We start from the raw sequence: 23,578 nt of genomic DNA, 5'->3' as shown, positions 1-23,578 counted from the left end.
CCATAAGGTTCAAGGACCGGTGATTGATAATTCTTACCGCTGCTTCTATGAAGTTCTTGAAGAATACCAATAAGGAAAGTAAAAGAATATTTGATGACTGATTATCAGTAACCATGTACCACTAGAGAATAATAAGGACCAATTATAGTGGTTTCTAGTTGATTCTTAAAACGCTTGCCGTGAATACAAGTATTCACCAATATATATCCTTCCAAAATTCCTTAGAACTTACAATGCCAGTTCTTGAAGCTCTCTGGATCCTTATATGATATAACTGGAACCTTATTAATATAATTTCTTAATATACTTGTTCTGGTAGATGAGATGAATATCATCAAAGGATGATAAATATTGAGTGCTCTGAATAAGATTAATATTACTTGATTCAATAATTTTAAGTGCTGCTAAATATTTGTTGGTATTAAAACAGCTCAAACTGTATATCACGAGATGAGTTAGGATATAATAAAAAAATTCTATGAGTTTGTATGCTGACATAAAACACAAAATATATTCCCATAAAAAAGATGTGCATAAAATATTCGATATATCTATAATTCACTTAAATAATCTATTTCTAAAATCTGAATAATTATCACGGGCTTTGCTAATATTCACAATAGTGAGTTTCAAATTCATAAATATATTATATTTAATACTGATACTTATACTTCCAATCAATACAAAATTCTGCAAACAAAAACCTGTTCGGTCTATAAGTTTGATATGATGTACTTTGTTCAATTAACAAAATTATAATCAATAAATTAATATTCAAACATGAGATCTCAGGGATTTATATGAATTCGGGCTGTGCATGGAAGTAAGCTTCCTACATATATTAAATAAATTTATAAAATGTTCTTATGAACTATGTGATATTATTCAACACGTGGTGACTTTTTTATTTAATTCAAGTTAATTTGAATAGCGCTTTTTTATTAATTCCCCCACTGTACGTAGACCTAAAACGAGCTCGTTTGACTTATCACTCACTGAACTGAAGTTCTTGATGGTCTCGTGGATTGAATTAATTATTTCCAATAATTAATTAGGTAGGCTCCTTTTCGTCACTGCTGGGCTAACGTGTGATCCAGATTCTTATAAGTTTCTTTCGAATTAAAGATATTTTTATGGGAATCGTTACAAATTACGAACTCTTTGACAGCACTGAGTTCACAGATAATTGAACATTTAATACAAATACTTTACATTGAAAAAGGGTTTGGCTTAATAGTTTTAAAATTTTAAAAAGAGGAAGAAAGAACCCTAAACTCCATGTGCATCCTCTCAGGTCGGGATCTTAAGCCAGAAGAAGGAGGTTTTCAGAAAAAATTGTCTCTTCCACGAATAATTCTGTAAGCTACTCTCTGATTGGCCTTCAATTTAATAAACTCAATACAATTGGTTGCCTTGGAAATCAGGGCTTCCTCGGCTTTATAATAGAAAAAATTAAATAAAAAAGAGTTTTTATACAAATGTATGGAGTGTTTATCTTAAATTGATTTCATAAATAAATCATAACATGCGATTTTAATACATTTAGTTTTTTATATATGAGTTTTGTATACTCTTGATTTATCATGCTTTTTTAGATTATAATAAATATTTATACAGAAATAATGGGTGTTCGTATTTCTACACATCGACTTCCTTTAGTATACATAATATATCCTTTATGAGTAAATTTTATATAATTCAACCTGTTATATGGGTTGATCAAATAATCAGCTGACTCGTTCAGTATTGATTCTAATAATTATCGATTTATCCAAGATCGACTAACTCTTTTCAAAATGTAAACAAATAATTCTAACCTCAATGTTCATGCATTTTATTTTTTATAATCCGCCAATAATAAGTAAGCCGCTTTATAATTTTTTGATCTTACCAATGGGTTCTCATAATTATTAAATCACAATTATACATGTTTTCCTATCGTTTTTGATAACGCTATTACTCCTAATCGTTAATGATACTTGATTTAAGTTGATTTATCCTTTGAGTAGGTCTAACCTTCTTTCCAATTTTATAGTGTCACAAAGTGAATTTTTGTGACGGATAGAGAGCCGTCGTCCAGCATAAAATTAGCGAAATTATTCTATTTTAGAATAGGAATAGGATCGTCTGCCAGATATATTTTGTTAGATTTGTAGTTGTGTATACATTATCACTATCGCCGTCAACCCCTTTAAATTAGCAGCATTCGTATCATCTAAACGATAAGCGGCTACCGAGTCGGGCCAGTATCGCTCTTCATGAAATTTCTGGAATAGAAATATTGTTTACCGGCCTGAATTAGTGTAGTAATTAGTATCAGTGTCGTCATTAGCTGCACCCTTATCATCAGCACTAGTGGATTCAAACCCTGTCACATGACTAGTGGCGTGATCGTCTTTTCAGACTCCCATTGGTCAGCAAGCCCCTTTTCCCCCGGCCTCCTAACTTTCAGCGACCCGGTGTGGCTTCAAGGAGACCTGGGAGAGAGTCAGTTGTTCGGTGGTTGAGCGTGAGATCGGGTCGCGAATCTCCTCTCCTTACGACGTTACCGACACTAATTATTATTCTATCTTGTGTTAACGTAGAATATTGTAGGTCGAGTTCCGAACAACTCGGAGTTAGAATTCCCTAGTGGGTTTTTCTTTCTTGTCAGCTATTTTTTCCCGAATTCGTATCACTGGGAGTGAACGAGTTATTCTTGGTTTTGAAACCTGTAAGGGATCTCAAGTTTGAGCTACAAACAGTTGAGTGGGGAAATTTAGCTAGGCTCTTAAGCAAATTATTTTTGAGGGCTTAATTCTTAAGTCTCGACTCTGTCGCTTCACGACGTTTAAGTTTAGTGCGGGAATTTGTTTGCTATTCTCCGTATTTAATTCTGCAGTGATTCAGGTAACTGTATGTTAGAACTGGTCACTTGTGTGCATTTCCTCTTCTGTAATAAGGTAATCTCAGTTTTTAGGGGTGTATTTTCCTTATTAATTTTCATACTATAGAGTGGCCCTGTATTTTAAATTCACTTAGCAGTTTCTGACTTGCTGTAATTCCAAGTAGGAAAAGCCCAATCCTTTTCCTAGAGAACTCAGGTGCAGCTTGAGCTCGTCCTCGTCGAAGTTTCTAGACTGCGACATCCTTTCTCTTTCTCTCTCTTAACTTTTCCTATTCTATAACCCTTCTAGCTCTCAGGTACAGCTTGAGGACTTCCTCGCCGAAGTTTCTAGACTGCGGCAACCTTTCTCTTTCTCTCTCTTCACTTTCCCTATTCTATAATCCTTCTAGCTCTCAGGTACAGCTTGAGAACGTCCTCGCCGAAGTCCCCAGACTGCGGCATCCTTTCTCTTCCTCTCTCTTAACTTTCCCTATTCTATAATCCTTCCTGCTCTCAGGTACAGCTTGAGAACGTCCTCGCCGAAGTCCCCAGACTGCGGCATCCTTCCTCTTACTTTCTCATCACTTTCCCTATTCTATAATCCTTCCTGCTCTCAGGTACAGCTTGAGAACGTCCTTGTCGGAGTCACAGACTGCGACGCTTCCCGCTCTCAGGTGCAGCTTGAGAACGTCCTTGTCGAAGTTACAGACTGCGACGCTTCCCACTCTCAGGTGCAGCTTGAGAACGTCCTTGTCGAAGTCACAGACTGCGACGCTTCCTGCTCTCAGGTACAGCTTGAGAACGTCCTTGTCGAAGTCACAGACTGCGACGCTTCCCGCTCTCAGGTGCAGCTTGAGAACGTCCTTGTCGAAGTCACAGACTGCGACGCTTCCTGCTCTCAGGTACAGCTTGAGAACGTCCTTGTCGAAGTCACAGACTGCGACGCTTCCTGCTCTCAGGTGCAGCTTGAGAACGTCCTTGTCGAAGTCACAGACTGCGACGCTTCCCACTCTCAGGTGCAGCTTGAGAACGTCCTTGTCGAAGTCACAGACTGCGACGCTTCCCACTCTCAGGTGCAGCTTGAGAACGTCCTTGTCGAAGTTACAGACTGCGACGCTTCCTGCTCTCAGGTACAGCTTGAGAACGTCCTCGCCGAAGTCCCCAGACTGCGGCATCCTTCCTCTTACTTTCTCTTCACCTTCCCTATTCTATAATCCTTCTAGCTCTCAGGTACAGCTTGAGAACGTCCTTGTCGAAGTCACAGACTGCGACGCTTCCCGCTCTCAGGTGCAGCTTGAGAACGTCCTTGTTGAAGTCACAGACTGCAACACTTCCTGCTCTCAGGTACAGCTTGAGAACGTCCTCGCCGAAGTCCCCAGACTGCGGCATCCTTCCTCTTACTTTCTCTTCACCTTCCCTATTCTATAATCCTTCTAGCTCTCAGGTACAGCTTGAGAACGTCCTTGTCGAAGTCACAGACTGCGACGCTTCCCGCTCTCAGGTGCAGCTTGAGAACGTCCTTGTTGAAGTCACAGACTGCAACACTTCCTGCTCTCAGGTACAACTTGAGAACGTCCTTGTCGAAGTTACAGACTGCGACGCTTCCCATTCTCAGGTGCAGCTTGAGAACGTCCTTGTTGAAGTCACAGACTGCAACGCTTTCTGCTCTCAGGTACAACTTGAGAACGTCCTTGTCGAAGTCACAGACTGCGACGCTTCCCACTCTCAGGTGCAGCTTGAGAACGTCCTTGTCGAAGTCACAGACTGCGACGCTTCCCGCTCTCAGGTACAGCTTGAGAACGTCCTCGCCGAAGTCCCCAGACTGCGGCATCCTTCCTCTTACTTTCTCTTCACCTTCCCTATTCTATAATCCTTCTAGCTCTCAGGTACAGCTTGAGAACGTCCTTGTCGAAGTCACAGACTGCGACGCTTCCCGCTCTCAGGTGCAGCTTGAGAACGTCCTTGTTGAAGTCACAGACTGCACACTTCCTGCTCTCAGGTACAACTTGAGAACGTCCTTGTCGAGTCACAGACTGCGACGCTTCCCATTCTCAGGTGCAGCTTGAGAACGTCCTTGTTGAAGTCACAGACTGCAACGCTTTCTGCTCTCAGGTACACTTGAGAACGTCCTTGTCGAAGTCACAGACTGCGACGCTTCCCACTCTCAGGTGCAGCTTGAGAACGTCCTTGTCGAAGTCACAGACTGCGACGCTTCCCGCTCTCAGGTACAGCTTGAGAACGTCCTTGTCGAAGTCACAGACTGCGACGCTTCCCGCTCTCAGGTACAGCTTGAGAACGTCCTTGTTGAAGTCACAGACTGCAACGCTTCCTGCTCTCAGGTACACTTGAGAACGTCCTTGTCGAAGTCACAGACTGCGACGCTTCCCACTCTCAGGTGCAGCTTGAGAACGTCCTTGTCGAAGTCACAGACTGCGACGCTTCCCGCTCTCAGGTACAGCTTGAGACGTCCTTGTTGAAGTCACAGACTGCAACGCTTCCTGCTCTCAGGTGCAGCTTGAGAACGTCCTTGTTGAAGTCACAGACTCCAACACTTCCTGCTCTCAGGTACAGCTTGAGAACGTCCTCGCCGAAGTCCCCAGACTGCGGCATCCTCTCTCTTCCTTCCTCTAAATTTTCCTACCCTGTATAGCACGAGATCTCAGTCACAGATTAGAGATCATCCCAGTCGCGGTTCTCAGACCAGCGAGAAGCTTGGGAGAATCCTTGTAAACCCTTCCCTATCCTCTCATAATAGTCGACATACTGACTATTAATTTAAAAGCGTTTCGGACGATTGAGAGTGATTCCCATACCCTTAAGGGCAGTTACAGATTGGCCCTTAATAACCGGCGCGCTGTCATCAGACTAGCGCGGAAATCCTATTTAGCAGTTTCAGAATTGCTGAAAATCCTTTCGCAGCTGCAGGCTCGCGATTCAGAAATCCGACACCCGAAACCTTTAGTTATCAAAAAATTGTAATTGATATACTGTATTTAGCTAGCAGGTTCAGCTTGCTGTGAACTATTTCGCGATTCACAGATCGCGAGTTATTGAACCAAACCCCATTAGTTACAGGAAGGAACAATCCTATTAACGAATCTCCATTTCCCAAGCCCGATAAAATATTCCCTATACCTCAAACTCGGTATACCATATCCTGTACCTTATACCTCTTACGCCCCTCCAATCATATTGATCTAATACCGGTGCGCAGATTCAGTCTGCACACCGACAGCCCGCAGTCTCAGATTGCGAAAACCGTAACAAAAATTCTATATCATTCCTTGTTAAACTCCATCCCGAGTTCCTCCACCTACAACCTTTATTCCGGGCTTGCAGGTACAGCTTTGCTCGCCGTCAACTCGCAGTTGGTTCAGATTGCGTACTACCTTTACAAATATAATTATTTGTGGGGATCTGATATCCGGATCCGTATCCTTGGTTAAGGTTACCTCAATTCTCCCTAACACCCAACCTGAATTCCAAGAGCCGAGGGCCGAATCGGCCAACAACGGCACGGGCACACACACTTCCCTTCAAATTAAATACCTCCCGCCAAAGACAGAGGGTAAAGAATCAGGACAGGGGGAGAAGTGTAGGTCCAGTATCTCCACCAGTCAATACGGTCACCGACCCCGACCCATACCCGGCTGTAGCTAGTCCGCGTCGTAGCAATACTTCGCAATTATTAGAAAACCTAGAGGGTGGAATAGGACATTCTAATAAAACTGACGTCTCCCAACGTGAGGCTAAGACGTCTGGCGCCCAAGTAGATCGTGAGCAAAGGTTAAGTAAACCCCAGTGCACGATGTCGGAACGGGGAGAGGAGTCTACACTCCAAGAGTACGAGGAGGACCAGGGAGATCACGAGACAGACACCACGGAGCGAGAAACCGACCCTCGAGTGTCGTGGGTGTACCGGCTGAGTAAGGAGGAAGCGGTCAGCTACCTGGAGAGTTTTGGCCTGTCGGCAGCGGGGACTCTGACGGAGCTGAGGAGGAGGATGGTTGAACACCATCGGTCCCGGACCGCTGCGACCTCTCAGACTCGCCGGGACGATGCTATCCCAGGCACAAGCCGTGTCTACTCCGAGCCGTCCCTCCACAACAGAGTGAATCGACCAACAGGTATAGAGACGGCACCACACCGCTCTTCAGGCACGTATAGTCAGGGCGCTGTATGTGATAAGGTAAGAAGTTGGAATTTACGTTTTGATGGTGTATCAGATGCTCCCAGTTTTATCGAGAGGCTCACTGAACTTCAGTGCGCATATGGGATATCTGGGGAACAATCTCTTATAGCCCTACCAGAGCTGATGGAGAGAGGGGCCCTACTCTGGATGCGGAATCGTCGCTCCCAGTGGAGGACGTGGGCTGACTTTGTAGAGGCGTTTAAACTCCGATACTATCCCCATACTTATAGTGACGATCTTGAAAGTCAAATCATTGCAAGGAAGCAGAGGGAGGGCGAACCGGCTGATGAGTATGCCGAAGCCCTACTCACTTTAATGAGGAGATTAGGAAGTTACGACGGGGATAGGATATATCAGAGGGTGTATCAGAATTTATTACCCAGATATAAGTTACATGTCCGAAGTGTAGGAGCCCAAAACATAGACCAACTGTTAGATATAACTAGGGAATATGAGGCAATCCGTGCTGAGGAAAAACACTCTAGGTTGTCCTCACGGAATACTAAAATCGAGGACAATAAACGGGGAGAAAATTCAGCTAAGGCAACTACTAAACCACGGGAGACTAAAGTGATAGAAGAGAGTAGTACTAGTCAGGGTCCTGTGTGCTGGAATTGTAAAAAGACAGGACATTGGAGGTCAACTTGCCCCGAGCTTTCTAAGTGTAAGGAATGTGGGAAAAATCATGATCAGTGTAACTGTAAGTCCCAGAGTAAAAGATCGTCGGGAAATTCAGTAATTCATTCAACAAAGATTTTAAGCCCCAGAACCGTGTCAGGAGATACACGGACTTTCATTGATGTGAGTTTGGCGAACCAGAAATTTGTCGCTTTGATTGATACAGGATCGGAAAAATCCTACATCAGTACACAAGTTCTGAGAGCATTAGAACGTGAGGGGTCAGTAAGGAAAGAGAACTGCACACATAAAGCGATACTCGCTGATGGGAAGTCTGCTCTCCTCTCGATAAAAGTTTTTACCCAATTGAAAATAGAAAATATTTCTGTTTCTTTCCAGGCTGTAGTGATGGAAGGCCTTAAGCCTGACGTGTTGCTGGGAGTGTCATTTATGATTCAGCATAATTTAACTATCAATATGAGGCATAATAGAGTAGAATGGGAACCAGAGATAGTGGGAGCTATACGTGGTAGTAAGAGTTCAGCGAATACTTCTAAGGTGTCGACTGTAGCTGCCGTTAGACCAAGTAGGGAGGTCGGAGATAACGGGGTGTACATGTACGTAGGAGTAGAGGGGGTGGACCTGAATGCCGCTATAGATACCTCATCTCAAAAGTCATACGTTTCTAGTGAGATCGCGAAACGTCTTAAGATAGAAGGAGAGACCACTTTACCGGTCACTGTATGTGGCAAGGAGTATAAGTGGCAAGTGTCAGTTGTCCCAGATATTGAACCTCGTATGATTTTGGGAGTGGAAAATCTGCGTAAGATGGGAGCTGTATTAGAAATGCAACCCCAGGGAGTCCGATTACGGAGTAGGGAAGGGGAAGGTAGGTTATCAGTTGTCTCTGAGCAGGAGAAATTCGATAATTTTCTGGAAGAAGAAATCCGGAAATTCTCTTCACTCCCAGGACGGACCCATATCTTGAAACATAAAATAAAACTCCAGGAAGGAGTTGAACCCTTCAGACTTCGTCCCTACCCCAGGAACCCTATCATGCAAAAAGTGATCGATGAGGAAGTCGATACAATGCTTGAACAGGGAGTCATAGAACCCAGCTGTAGCTCGTGGAGTTCTCCTATCGTATTAGTAAAAAAATCGAATGGGAAAATAAGGTTTTGTATTGATTTTCGTAAACTTAATTCTGTGACTCATAGAGATGCTTACCCCCTCCCAAATATGACTGGTATTTTAGACAGGCTTCGCGATGCTAAATATATATCTACTATTGATCTGAAGAGTGGTTATTGGCAAGTTCCGTTAGATGAGGAGAGTAAAGAATTGACTGCTTTCATAGTGCCGGGCAGAGGTCTATTTCAATTTAAAGTGATGCCTTTCGGCTTACACTCAGCTGGAGCTACCTTTCAACGTTTGCTAGATCAGGTGATAGGGCCTAAACTCGAACCGTATGCGTTCGCGTACTTAGACGATGTGGTGGTATTAGGAGAGACTCTTGAATCCCATAGAGAACATCTCGCAGAGGTTTTCCAGAGGTTGAGAGACGCAGGTCTAATTATAAATAAAGATAAGTGCAATTTTCTGAAATCTGAGCTGAAATACTTAGGTCATATTGTGACAGAGCAAGGCCTCCGTACCGACCCAGAAACGATTAGAGCTGTTAGAGATTTCCCTACCCCGCAGCGTGTTAAATCTCTCAGGAGCTTCCTAGGGTTAGCCTCCTGGTACCGTAGGTTCGTCCCTAATTTTTCAGAGCTAGCAAATCCGTTACATCGTTTGTTAAAGTTGAAGGTGAATTGGCAGTGGGGAGAAGAGGAGGAAACGGCATTTCAGAAAATCAAAGATGCTTTAACCTGTGCCCCAGTATTAACCTACCCTCATTTTGAGTTGCCCTTTGTGATTCAGACCGATGCCTCCGACGAAGGGTTGGGAGCTGTCTTGACTCAGGAGATTAATGGTGAGGAGAAAGTTATTGCTTATGCGAGTAGGGGTTTAAGAGGTCCCGAAGTCCGATATACCACAACCGAGAAAGAGTGTCTAGCTGTGATATATGCCCTGAGAAAATTTAAGTCATATGTGGAAGGTTACGAAATTACTGTGATTACCGACCATCAGTCCTTGAAGTGGTTGCATGCCATTCCCCATCCCACTGGTCGTTTAGCACGATGGGTAATGGAAATGCAACAATATAATCTGAAAATAAAATATAGGAAAGGGAAGTTCAACATAGTCCCAGATGTACTCTCACGCACCCCCTGTAAGGAGGAGCTCACTTCGGGAGAAACGAACTCTGAGGGCGGGGCGGCCCCTATCGCTATTGGTCGAGAGAACGACGATAGCTGGGTAAAGAAAATTAAATCATTACTGATTGCAGACCCCGAGAAATTCCCCGACTATACAGTTAGAAATGGGTTGTTGTATAGACATATTTGGCCTAGGAGGCGGCTCCAGGAAGAGCAGAGTGCTGAGGGGTGGAAGCTTTGTGTCCCAGTGAGCTGTCGCTCTGAAGTTTTACAACAAAATCATAATGCTCCTACCGCGGGTCACTTTGGCATATATCGTACATATGACAAGATAGCGCGCCTATATTATTGGCCTGGATTGTTTAATGATGTTGCCACCTATGTACGGAGGTGTGATGACTGCATTAAGATTAAGGTAGAACAGAGGACCCCATATGGTCGCATGAAAAATCCCCGTAAATTGTTTCACCCTTGGGAGACTGTCAGTACTGACTTAGTCGGCCCGTTACCCCGTTCCAAGTTAGGACACCGTTACATAGTCGTGTTTCAAGATCAGTTCACTAAGTGGACGGAAGTGGCCGCCCTATCTAAGGCAGATAGCGCAGGAGTCACGAAAGCTTTCCGTGAATTGATTGTCACACGGTATGGAGCACCTAGGATGCTCATTTGTGACAATGGAACCCAATACACTAGCAAGTATTTTCGCTCGTATTGTGAGGATAATGGCGTGAATGTGTTTTTCACCCCCCCATATTCTCCTAGTTGTAATCCTACTGAAAGAGTGAACCGTGTACTCAAAACTATGATACAAATCTTTGTAGGAGAGAACCACTCGGATTGGGACCGATATTTAAGAGAATTTTGTTTTGCGATGAATACAACTATTCATCAAGGCACCCAATATACTCCAGCTTATCTCAACTTCGGTAGGGAATTGAGGGCTCCAGGTGAGTCCGCATTCGAGTCTCAAGACGATCCACGTACGCAGGGTTTTGAAAGTAGTCAGGCCACGCTACAGAAAAATATTAAGGTATTAATTCAAACCAGGAAAATTGTAGTGGATAATTTGGATAAAGCATATAGGGATGCTAGCCGTTATTATAATCTTCGGAGGCGAGATGTTAAGTTATCCCCAGGTCAGTTGATATATAAGAGAGAACATTATTTATCTTCGGGAGTTGACCAGTTCGCCGCGAAACTCGCTCCAAAGTTCTCAGGCCCCTGGGAGGTGGTTGAGATATTGAGTCCTACAGTAGTGAAGGTTAAAGTAGCAGAGAATAAATCTGTGACTGTTCATGTGAAAGACATTAAGTTGTTACCCCCATGTGTAGAGGAGGAGGAGGGAGAATCTAGCTCTGAAGAACAGGCGAACGCAAATTGCGTTGGTGGAGTGAAGTGCGGGTTGCCTATACTAACCTTAGACGGCGCAAGGTGCGGGGGCAGCACTTTATTCAACTAGTTATTACGTTTCCCGTTAGATGCCGCGACAGGGTTGATTCACTGGTTTCTTACTCCTTCTCTCGTTGTCGCATCGCATAAGACATTCGAACCTTTTCTTTCAGGATATTTTTGTTATCTGTTTATTGTAGGGTTGCTTTTATCGCGTTCCCGATAATGATAATCTTGTCTTTCTACACTGTCGTTACCTGAATATTTTTGTATAAACCCATCTAGTCGTCTTTCTATTGCTTCAGTAGTGCTTCGACTCTCTTAGCAGTATGGCGCCTCGTCTTGGTCTACTTGATCGCTTTTTATCCATCGCTGAAATGCGTTCACGTAATGTGAAAAGTAGGGAGGATGTGGTATGGTTGTAGCCGGTATTCCCGACGTCGCCTTGTACGTTCAACGCCAATCCCCCCCCCCTCCTTAGTAGGAGTGGGGTGTCACAAAGTGAATTTTTGTGACGGATAGAGAGCCGTCGTCCAGCATAAAATTAGCGAAATTATTCTATTTTAGAATAGGAATAGGATCGTCTGCCAGATATATTTTGTTAGATTTGTAGTTGTGTATACATTATCACTATCGCCGTCAACCCCTTTAAATTAGCAGCATTCGTATCATCTAAACGATAAGCGGCTACCGAGTCGGGCCAGTATCGCTCTTCATGAAATTTCTGGAATAGAAATATTGTTTACCGGCCTGAATTAGTGTAGTAATTAGTATCAGTGTCGTCATTAGCTGCACCCTTATCATCAGCACTAGTGGATTCAAACCCTGTCACATGACTAGTGGCGTGATCGTCTTTTCAGACTCCCATTGGTCAGCAAGCCCCTTTTCCCCCGGCCTCCTAACTTTCAGCGACCCGGTGTGGCTTCAAGGAGACCTGGGAGAGAGTCAGTTGTTCGGTGGTTGAGCGTGAGATCGGGTCGCGAATCTCCTCTCCTTACGACGTTACCGACACTAATTATTATTCTATCTTGTGTTAACGTAGAATATTGTAGGTCGAGTTCCGAACAACTCGGAGTTAGAATTCCCTAGTGGGTTTTTCTTTCTTGTCAGCTATTTTTTCCCGAATTCGTATCACTGGGAGTGAACGAGTTATTCTTGGTTTTGAAACCTGTAAGGGATCTCAAGTTTGAGCTACAAACAGTTGAGTGGGGAAATTTAGCTAGGCTCTTAAGCAAATTATTTTTGAGGGCTTAATTCTTAAGTCTCGACTCTGTCGCTTCACGACGTTTAAGTTTAGTGCGGGAATTTGTTTGCTATTCTCCGTATTTAATTCTGCAGTGATTCAGGTAACTGTATGTTAGAACTGGTCACTTGTGTGCATTTCCTCTTCTGTAATAAGGTAATCTCAGTTTTTAGGGGTGTATTTTCCTTATTAATTTTCATACTATAGAGTGGCCCTGTATTTTAAATTCACTTAGCAGTTTCTGACTTGCTGTAATTCCAAGTAGGAAAAGCCCAATCCTTTTCCTAGAGAACTCAGGTGCAGCTTGAGCTCGTCCTCGTCGAAGTTTCTAGACTGCGACATCCTTTCTCTTTCTCTCTCTTAACTTTTCCTATTCTATAACCCTTCTAGCTCTCAGGTACAGCTTGAGGACTTCCTCGCCGAAGTCACAGACTGCGACGCTTCCGCTCTCAGGTGCAGCTTGAGAACGTCCTTGTTGAAGTCACAGACTGCAACACTTCCTGCTCTCAGGTACAACTTGAGAACGTCCTTGTCGAAGTTACAGACTGCGACGCTTCCCATTCTCAGGTGCAGCTTGAGAACGTCCTTGTTGAAGTCACAGACTGCAACGCTTTCTGCTCTCAGGTACAACTTGAGAACGTCCTTGTCGAAGTCACAGACTGCGACGCTTCCCACTCTCAGGTGCAGCTTGAGAACGTCCTTGTCGAAGTCACAGACTGCGACGCTTCCCGCTCTCAGGTACAGCTTGAGAACGTCCTTGTCGAAGTCACAGACTGCGACGCTTCCCGCTCTCAGGTACAGCTTGAGAACGTCCTTGTTGAAGTCACAGACTGCAACGCTTCCTGCTCTCAGGTACAACTTGAGAACGTCCTTGTCGAAGTCACAGACTGCGACGCTTCCCGCTCTCAGGTGCAGCTTGAGAACGTCCTTGTCGAAGTCACAGACTGCGACGCTTCCCGCTCTCAGGTACAGCTTGAGAACGTCCTTGTTGAAGTCACAGACTGCAACGCTTCCTGCTCTCAGGTGCAGCTTGAGAACGTCCTTGTTGAAGTCACAGACTCCAACACTTCCTGCTCTCAGGTACAGCTTGAGAACGTCCTCGCCGAAGTCCCCAGACTGCGGCATCCTCTCTCTTCCTTCCTCTAAATTTTCCTACCCTGTATAGCACGAGATCTCAGTCACAGATTAGAGATCGTCCCAGTCGCGGTTCTCAGACCAGCGAGAAGCTTGGGAGAATCCTTGTAAACCCTTCCCTATCCTCTCATAATAGTCGACATACTGACTATTAATTTAAAAGCGTTTCGGACGATTGAGAGTGATTCCCATACCCTTAAGGGCAGTTACAGATTGGCCCTTAATAACCGACGCGCTGTCATCAGACTAGCGCAGAAATCCTATTTAGCAGTTTCAGAATTGCTGAAAATCCTTTCGCAGCTGCAGGCTCGCGATTCAGAAATCCGACACCCGAAACCTCATCCATTGAGCTTTAGTTATCATAAAATTGTAATTGATGTACTGTATTTAGCTAGCAGGTTCAGCTTGCTGAGAACTATATCGCGATTCACAGATCGCGAGTTATTGAACCAAACCCCATTAGTTACAGGAAGGAACAATCCTATTAACGAATCTCCATTTCCCAAGCCCGATAAAATATTCCCTATACCTCAAACTCGGTATACCATATCCTGTACCTTATACCTCTTACGCCCCTCCAATCATATTGATCTAATACCGGGTGCGCAGATTCAGTCTGCACACCGACAGCCCGCAGTCTCAGATTGCGAAAACCGTAACAAAAATTCTATATCATTCCTTGTTAAACTCCATCCCGAGTTCCTCCACCTACAACCTTTATTCCGGGCTTGCAGGTACAGCTTTGCTCGCCGTCAACTCGCAGTTGGTTCAGATTGCGTACTACCTTTACAAATATAATTATTTGTGGGGATCTGATATCCGGATCCGTATCCTTGGTTAAGGTTACCTCAATTCTCCCTATCACCCAACCTGAATTCCAAGAGCCGAGGGCCGAATCGGCCAACAACGGCACGGGCACACACACTTCCCTTCAAATTAAATACCTCCCGCCAAAGACAGAGGGTAAAGAATCAGGACAGGGGGAGAAGTGTAGGTCCAGTATCTCCACCAGTCAATACGGTCACCGACCCCGACCCATACCCGGCTGTAGCTAGTCCGCGTCGTAGCAATACTTCGCAATTATTAGAAAACCTAGAGGGTGGAATAGGACATTCTAATAAAAGTTCTATTACATTTCATTGGTTCATTTTAAAATATTTGGTGGTTTTAAATTACCACGTGACAACACTTGTAGGTAGATCCAAGAAGAGAAAACATAGCTCGAGCATGGTTTTTTAATATTTTCTAAGTCTTTCTCTGGAAGAGAACTTAAAAATGGAAGTAGGTTACCTTCTTTGAAGCGTTCAAACAGGGACATGTATAGTCCGTGCAGACCATTTGCTAATATCTTACAATGATTGATCACTGCTTGTTTACAGCTAATTTTAAACTTATTAATAAATGGAGTGGCAAGTAAGAGAAGAGTACTGAACTCACAGTGGTTGTTGTCAAAAATGTATATAAATATATATTTTTAAAAATCTGTTGCAATAACTCTCGGCGGGCCGGACAAAATCCATCCGCGGGCCGGATGTGGCCCGTGGGCCGTAAGTTGGAGAGCCCTGCCCTATACCATGGGATATCTACTTACGCTATTGTTCCTCTATGACAGAACACAGTTGAAAACACTAATTGGAATTCAGTTGAAAAACACAGTTAATAAGAAAACAATAATTTAGTTGAAATTCAAATAAATCCTTACCAACTCTGAGAACTTTTGAGATTAATATATCCATGTACACAGTTTCCACTACTTTCTCAATTACTTTCTTGGTTTTTCCCTCGTTACTCGTTTCAGTTACTTCTATTACTATGCTATCCGTGTATCTTACAGCAAAAACTGCCGCCTTCGGTTTATAAACTGTTCTCAGTCTCAGAAATTCAACCTGAAAAATCATCATTGAAATCGATCAATAATCTACGTTTGAATTGGTTCTTCATTCCAAAATTATTTTCGAGATAACATATTTATTTTATTTATTCATATTGCTTTTATCGGCAGAGATATCCTTTTGGATGTTCTACCTTGCCGTATTACCCAATGTCATCCTATACTATTAAACGAGCAACTTCTGTTTATATGTTCAGATGTTTAGATGTTTATATGTTTGTATTTCACCGGATCTCGAAAACGGCTCTAACGATTCTCACGAAATTCAGAACATAGTAGGTTCATAATATAAATATTCCATTGCACTGGGTCTCATCCCTCGGAAAACTCGCTGAAGGACATTAAAAGGATAATTATTATTCATCCTTGGAAAAACTGCTGATAATAATAAATTATTTCGTCGTCTGTTGGTGATGGAAGTGAGTGAGCGAGTTCATGTGTGTGGGACTGTGTCAAAATTATGACTCAGCTGTTGAACTTTTGTAATCAGGTACTTAGTGCCGGTTTCAAAAAAGTCGGGTTATTTTCAATCCTGATCAATTCCAGTAGATCCATCTTTTTGAAATGGTCTTCTCTGATTTGGTTCACGTGAAGTTAATCAGGATAAAAATTTAACCTTCTTATGTGCAACTGGGCCCTTGTGAGGGAATTTTTCGCATTCATCTGGGAATTAATCTCAATTTACTGTGATTAGGATAGAACATTTCTGGATTAATGTTATTATAATTACTACTTTCGTAATAAATTGTTTATGCTTTTGTACTCCAGAGCGAAGCTCGGTCCCCGATATTTTCCTATAAACACTCAAGTTTATAGGTTATATATTGGGTTTCTTCATGTTTTCTCACTAAAAATTTACACTTTTACTTCCTGAGTTTCTATTTGATAAGTCTAAAATCAAGATAACTTATTCCTAAACACAAATTCATTTTGAAGAGCATAGAAATATAAAATTTTGATGATAGTATTGAAAGATGAAAATTCTAATTTTCCCTCTATATTTATATTGAGATCAGAGATTACCGGTAAGAATTATTGATCTTGAGAGTAGTTTAGTTTCAAAAACTGTGAAGGAAATTGATTCCCGATAATGGAAGGATATCAAAGGTGATGAAACATTCTAAATTCAAACTGTCTTATTATTTTAGGAGCAATAATTTCTGTGTTGAAACAAAACACGTAAGACTCATTTTCAGAGAAATATTCATTTTATTTCGAAAAGCTTCCACATCGTTATTGTGAGGTCCACGTTATCATATAATGGAGAAAGATGGGAGAAGAGCGTGTTGTCAATTTACCACCTAGCCACTGCCTTCTATAGAGAAAGGCTGATATCAGTATATATGATGTAATATTAACTGTTCATTCTTATTTAAAATATCAGTTATATTTTATTTGTCATGAAAAAAATTTGTTTCAATGAATTGATTTTTATAATTGAGATTGAATAATATTTTTGACCGAGCGAAGTGAGGTCTAAGGTTCAAGTCGACGGTTTTGCATTTATCTTTTTATGTTTATATGTATTGTAACATATTTAATTTGGATTGATTAAAAAGAATCCCTAGCTAAAATATCTATAGGTCTAAGTAAAGTAACTGGCTAATATCGCCAAAGAGATAACATAAAGATTAGATAATATCAGATTGTCCTGGCTAAACTGTACAACAGCCTAAGAGGAATTGAAATAATTTTTTGCTAATATATAATATTGTATAAAGTATTGAGAGTTGAGGTTAGGCATAAACATTCAGTGATCGGCGACCTAACGATCGACCGAGCCATGCAACGTAGAATCTGACCAAACACCTTGGCAGAAATTTATTGTGGCAAAACGGTATGCAATTTGAGGAACAAAAGGTCTCACGTGGCTAATTATTATGATGCATGGAACAAATAATAACATATAGAAAATTAACTAGCATGTAGAGAGCATATTTTAAAAACCCAATAAAAATAATTAAATGTATCCAGGAAATAGGAGGTTACCAGGCGCATGAATATTGAAATAATTTGCATGCACCAATCACATAATGGCAATTGATAGGCGGCAATAGTATGCCGATTCAAAAATATTTGTATATATTTCTACAAATAAATAGAATTTGTATAAAATTGTTGTATAGTCTATGTTTTGGATATGGCCCGAAGGCAAAGAAATTATTAAACATACAACATAAGTAATAATTTAATATTTTAGTACGGTCTATTTGAACCTTGAATGGCGGAGGACTAGGATATTCAAATTTTATGTAAATTTAGAAATCGGAAATGAGAATTGTAAAATTGAGAAAGGAGAACGAACACTCGCCTGCTAAATGCCACCATGAGAGGTCCCTAAATATTATAGAGCGTAATACCTTGCTATAACTTGTAAAAATTTAAAGTTAGATTGAATTACTAAATTTCTTATAAGACTTTGTGATGCTCTTATAAAGCAAAAGTCATTTTCATTTTTTTTAAATAATTTTGTAACCCCTTGGAAGAGACGACTCCGGCTACCATAGTCCAGGACCACCAGGAGTTGGATCGACATCAGCAGCTCATAAGAAAATTTCGACACGTGAGTGAGAAATATTGAAATAGTGATAGGGCGCCCTCAGTGCTTCGAAATTACATGAGAATCAAAGCTAGCTCGTCGAAAGGGTTTTCTCATAAATTAAGAATTTATTAAAAAATACTTGTGCAAGTAAATATAGTATTAAAGGTATTTTATTAGAAGAGTAACGAGTCAATACATATCAGAAGTTCTATAAATCAAAGAAGTATAAAATCTAGGCTAGTAATACATATTCATATGATCTTTAATTTCTGCAATATAATTTGCGATAGTTTGTTGTAGCTCTGATTCACTAGATGAATTGCTCTATTTATTCCGTCAGGTGCCGAATCTTGCACCCTGAGATAAAATATATATTCATTGCAAAGAAATCTATTCGATACTATAGAATTTAATATATATATTTGGATTATTGGTTGTCAATTTATCAAGCTGATTTTAAGGAATCTATTTTTAATGGAATTGTCCAAGTCGACAAGTATTAGCAAGCTAATATCACAGCTACATGCAAAAGGATGCATATGATTATAAAATAAAAGCACATGGTAACGTTTCGTGCTATAAAATTTAGGGAATAGTATTTAGCCTGTGATATTTTATTGATTTCGATTATTGTTCTATTTTTATATTATATATTTTTTTATCGCTCTATATATTTTTTGCTCTGATTTATTTTTTGCAATATTTGTCAATATATGTATCAAATTGTTTATGGTGTGCAATTTATTTTAATTCCTCAATACTATAGGATAAGTACCATATATATATATATATATATATATATATATATATATATATATATTTTAATGAATTATCAGAATTATTGTGGAAGCTCATATCTAGGCCTATAAAGATCTTTATGAGACTGTATCCTATTAAAAACCACGACCTAATTTTTATAATTGTATTGAAACATTTCATGCTCTACCGAATGATGCCAAGCAGGAGGCTAATCGTTATTTAAATATAAAAAATAACGTGACAGTATATATTTTTGTTTTTATGTTGTTCTATATGTTCCGCATTCACAGCGAAACGCGTTAATAAATTTTCATGAAATTTGAAAAGTATGTTCCTTTTTGTATTTCGTGTCGACGTATATATAAGGTTTTTTGAAATTTTGAATTTTATGGATAATACAAAAGGAAAAGGAGTCTCCTTCTAACGCCAATATTACCGTAAAAATCAGACTACAGAATTATTCATCATAAATCAGCTGTAGTGTGGATTTTTAATTGCATGACTCATTGAATGCAGTTTTTATGCACTATTAAATGAACAATTGATTGCATGCAATAATGCATGCGATTATTTATCGCATTATTAATTATTGATAATAATTAATAACTAAAATAACATAGTATTGTCTCTCGACCTTTCTCTGCTTTCAATTCGGGCTGACCTTTTACCATTATGTCTTTAAGGAGTTTAGCTTTAAATATTTGATGTTAGCATTTTTTGATATACCGACCCCAACAGCCTTTTTCACACCGATATCTCGCCGACACGGCATACAGACAGGATTTACTCTGATGGACAGTATAAGAGGAAGCTGTGGCTTAGAACTGCGCGAGGTCTACTGTTCACTGAACTACTAGTAATTGAGATTAAATAATATTTTGTTGATTAATTATATTTCAACATTGTTGAAAAACGATATTTGAAAACGTTGCAGAGCAAGGAAAGGTAGAGCTATCTGCTTTGTCGAATGATAGACAAGGCTATAGTGAGGTCCACGTTATAATGGCAGTGGATAAAGATAGAAGAATAGCGATGCCGATTCTCTGCATTAATTAATTATATTTCTACACTCTAAAAACATAATTGGCATCGATGAGGACCTAGAAAAGGATAGTACCACCGGCTTTGTCGAATAATGGACTAGGATAGCAAAACCAAAGTTGATCAAATACTGTCATTATAACGTGGACCTCACTATAGCAAAACCATTTTTCAATCAAATACATTATAACGTTGACCTCATTATACCAGAGCTAATACTATGATTATTATACCAGCTGATGAAAAGTGGAATGCACGTGTTTGGGGCGCTCAAGTCAGTACGCACCTTTTCTGCGTCTTTGTTGGTACATAGCCAAACTTTTATCTCAATAGTTTCAAAGACATCATTGAAATTGTCCCTGTCCATTGTGTACAAACTCCTGTCAACGTATTCAGCCGCTCTGGGGGTGTATTCTGGTGTGAACGATGAATCCCAAGGGAACCGGATACATCTGCAACAGAAATGAATTTGTCATCAATGTATTGATGGACAGAGTATAGTGGAGATTAATAATGGTGTAACAACCGGAACTAGTGTTTGAGATGAAGATGATTGCTTTTTTATCCATCCCCAACTGTGATATATTAACACACTATTTTGATGTTTTCAAAATGACATGCTACGAAAATGATGCAAATATGATAATAATAATAATAATAATATCGAGTGACCTGGCTGGCTCAGGTCTGGTGTCAGAGTTTTCAGGTCGCAGCTGATCAATTTCAGGGCCTCTGACATGCAAATATGATGCAAGGATGAGAGACAAGATAGATAGATAGATAATTCAGCAGCCACTGACCTCTTCTCAAAGGAGTGTATGGACTTGTCAATCATTTAAATTATTTATAACTTGAATTTTTCATTTATAAAATTGATTGTTGAATATACTCTTGAAGGTCTACGAAAAACCACCGTGAACTAAAGCAACTGAAATACTCCTGAATCGAATAGAAACACTGTCCTTCCGGTTCTGTCCTCAACTGAACTCATTATTTATTTATTTATTATTTATTTGAATGAAAAAGACTAAGAAATTGTCAAAAACCAGAACCAGGAGTTTATCAGAGATTGACAATGGTGTAATAACCGAAACCGGTCTTTCTAATTATCAATAAATCAGTGGTTTTTTGACAATTTCTTAGTCTTTTCCATTCAATATGAATAATTACCTCAATATCAACTCCTCAACTACACAAAAAGTATTATTTATTTATTCATTTACAATGCAAATAACACTAATGTAATAAAATTGGAAGATAAAATAATAAGGTAGTCCTTTGTGCTATGTTTCATCCCTGAGTACATGTATGTGTCTTATGTTTCACAGCAATGTAGCATATGAATAAATCATAAAACCCTTCTTGAACATCAACTCATTATTTGATAAGACAAATTGCTTCCAACATATATACAAGCTAGGGATTGGGAGTATTTTTAATTGCTTGAAAAACGGTCAGCAACTAGTTCTAATTGACTCTCCTACCATAAGGCTAGTTTCACACTCTTTCGGTTCGTTTCGTTTTCGATTCGTTTTCGGCAAATTCCGATAAGTGTGAAACGGTAATTCGGTTTGAATTCGGTACCGCATAGAACCGCATAGAACCGAACTTGACTCTAATAAATTCCATCAGGTTTCAATTCGTTGCTAGCGAGAGGCTCCTTTCACACAATTTCGGTTCGTTTCGGTTCGTTTCGTTTTCGGTGAATTCCGATAAGTGTGAAACGATGATTCGGTTTGATTCCGGTACCGAATAGCAACCTCATAGCACCGAACGCCCCCACGACAAGAATAGGTTTCATTATATTCGAATTCGTTGCTAGGGAAACAGGAAAAAACAAAGCCTTTTACACACGCTTGCTTCTTTTGTTTTTATTTTAACCTGATGTATCGTGATTATCTGTTTCAAAATTTTCCAAGTCAAAATCATATGGTCAATTCATTTCTGTTTATTCACAGAAACATTTTTTTTAAATGAATAGTTTGCTATAAAAATATGAAAGATATAAATTAAAACTTGATGAGAATTTTTATTTTTCTATTTTTTTTTATTTTTCCACGAATATTACATGATTTCATCAATGGAGAGAAGAAATAAAGTTTTTTATACCATGTGTCAAAACAAGGAACAAATTTTCAATTAAAAAAATAATCTCTCTGAACTTTCAAAATTTTTTATACCACGTGTCAAAACAAGGAACAAATTTTCAATTAAAAAAATAATCTCTCTGAACTTTCAAAATTAATATAATCAAAAAGAAACTATTTATAAATAATTCACATTTTTAATTAACTTTAAAATTTTGTTGTTCAAGAAATAACATCTTACAATTTGACACCAATGTTATATTTAAATATACCAGCATGAACTGTGAAAATCCAAACACAGCTGTGTTTGAGAAGAAAATACCTAATTAGAACCGTACGAATTAAAACCTGACATGTATGAAAGCCTCATTCGTTTTCGGTAACGAGCCGAACCGAATGAAACCGAAAGCGTGTGAAGCTAGCCTAACGCGAATTGCCAATTTCTGCAGCTTGAAGATCTGTCTGATATCCGTAGAATTACCTCAAAATGCAATGCCATAATGTGAATAGAATAGAATAGCGCCTAATAGACCTCTTTCGAAGGTTTTGAATAGGTTTTCATGGTCCTAAGCTCATATACAGCAGATTTTAATTTCTTTTTCAAGCATTCTAAATGGGATTTCCATGAAAGTTTACTATCTATGGTGACTCCTAGAATTTTAAATTCATTTACTAGGATACATTTACATATACTACAAGAATAGCAACACCAATGTTAATGAGTTACTGCCATTATAACGTGGACCTCACCATAGGAAGATGATACAAGGATCATAGACAAGGATAGCAACACCAATGTTAATCAAATACTGCCATTATAACGTGGACCTCACTATAGCACAATATCACCTCCACAACAGGAGTTTATTTATTCATTAGTTTATTTATACAATATCACAATTAGTCCCGGAAACGGCCGGGAAGGCTGTAAAAACCCGCGTATAAGGTCTAAGGTATAATTAAAAAAAAATACAATTTTAACTTACTCTATGTTTCCTCGAAATTCCAGTTTCTCATCATAGAATCGGCCCAACTGAAACATGCGAGTTGCTGCAGTATCCAAGAGTTTAGTGTACAGAGGTTGCTGTTCAGAGAAAGTAATGCCTTTGATTGAAGTCTTTGCCAGTTCAAGTTGGTCATCATGTGTCAGAACTCTCAAACTGTTCAGTGACCAGATTCGATTTTGAGTTTGCTCTAGGACTGTTCTGGAAGTAACAAAATTGGCCAAAGTTAGTGCTTGTTCAAATCCAAATTGAAAAAATTTCCACCTAATAAAATTAATAGAATTGATGATGTTGTGAAATCTCTGTAAAATAAGAAAACAAAGATATTGTCAAATTTCACTAAATATCTACCTCTTGTTCACACTACAAAAACAATAGACTAATCAGTCAGTGCATGTTCGGATTCGCATTTGTATAATTTTCATCAATTCATATTGGAAAGATCGTCCACCCCTTGTTCAAATTACAAAATCAATAGACATCTTTGTCACTGCTTGTTCAAATTCAATTGAAAAATTGTTCACTCGATGTTCAAATTATAAAACAAAAGA

General features: G+C 39.9%; 1 protein-coding gene across 1 annotated transcript in view; it reads right to left on the bottom strand.

Annotated features, from left to right (window-relative positions):
• Positions 1-23,578, bottom strand: part of LOC111055500 — a 145,582-nt gene that overhangs the window by 5,369 nt on the left and 116,635 nt on the right. Inside the window, exons 28-30 of the mRNA XM_039439723.1 lie at positions 23,010-23,228; positions 20,223-20,388; positions 15,406-15,589 (exon numbers count right to left, since the gene is read on the bottom strand). Coding sequence (XP_039295657.1) covers positions 15,406-15,589; positions 20,223-20,388; positions 23,010-23,228 — 569 coding nt within the window. The remainder of the gene's footprint in view (positions 1-15,405; positions 15,590-20,222; positions 20,389-23,009; positions 23,229-23,578) is intronic.

The sequence above is a fragment of the Nilaparvata lugens genome, chromosome 13 (genome assembly GCF_014356525.2).
Source record: "Nilaparvata lugens isolate BPH chromosome 13, ASM1435652v1, whole genome shotgun sequence".
Lineage (NCBI taxonomy): Eukaryota > Metazoa > Arthropoda > Insecta > Hemiptera > Delphacidae > Nilaparvata > Nilaparvata lugens.
The sequence above is the reverse complement of the archived record's forward strand: the minus strand, read 5'-3'. Positions and strand labels throughout refer to the sequence as shown.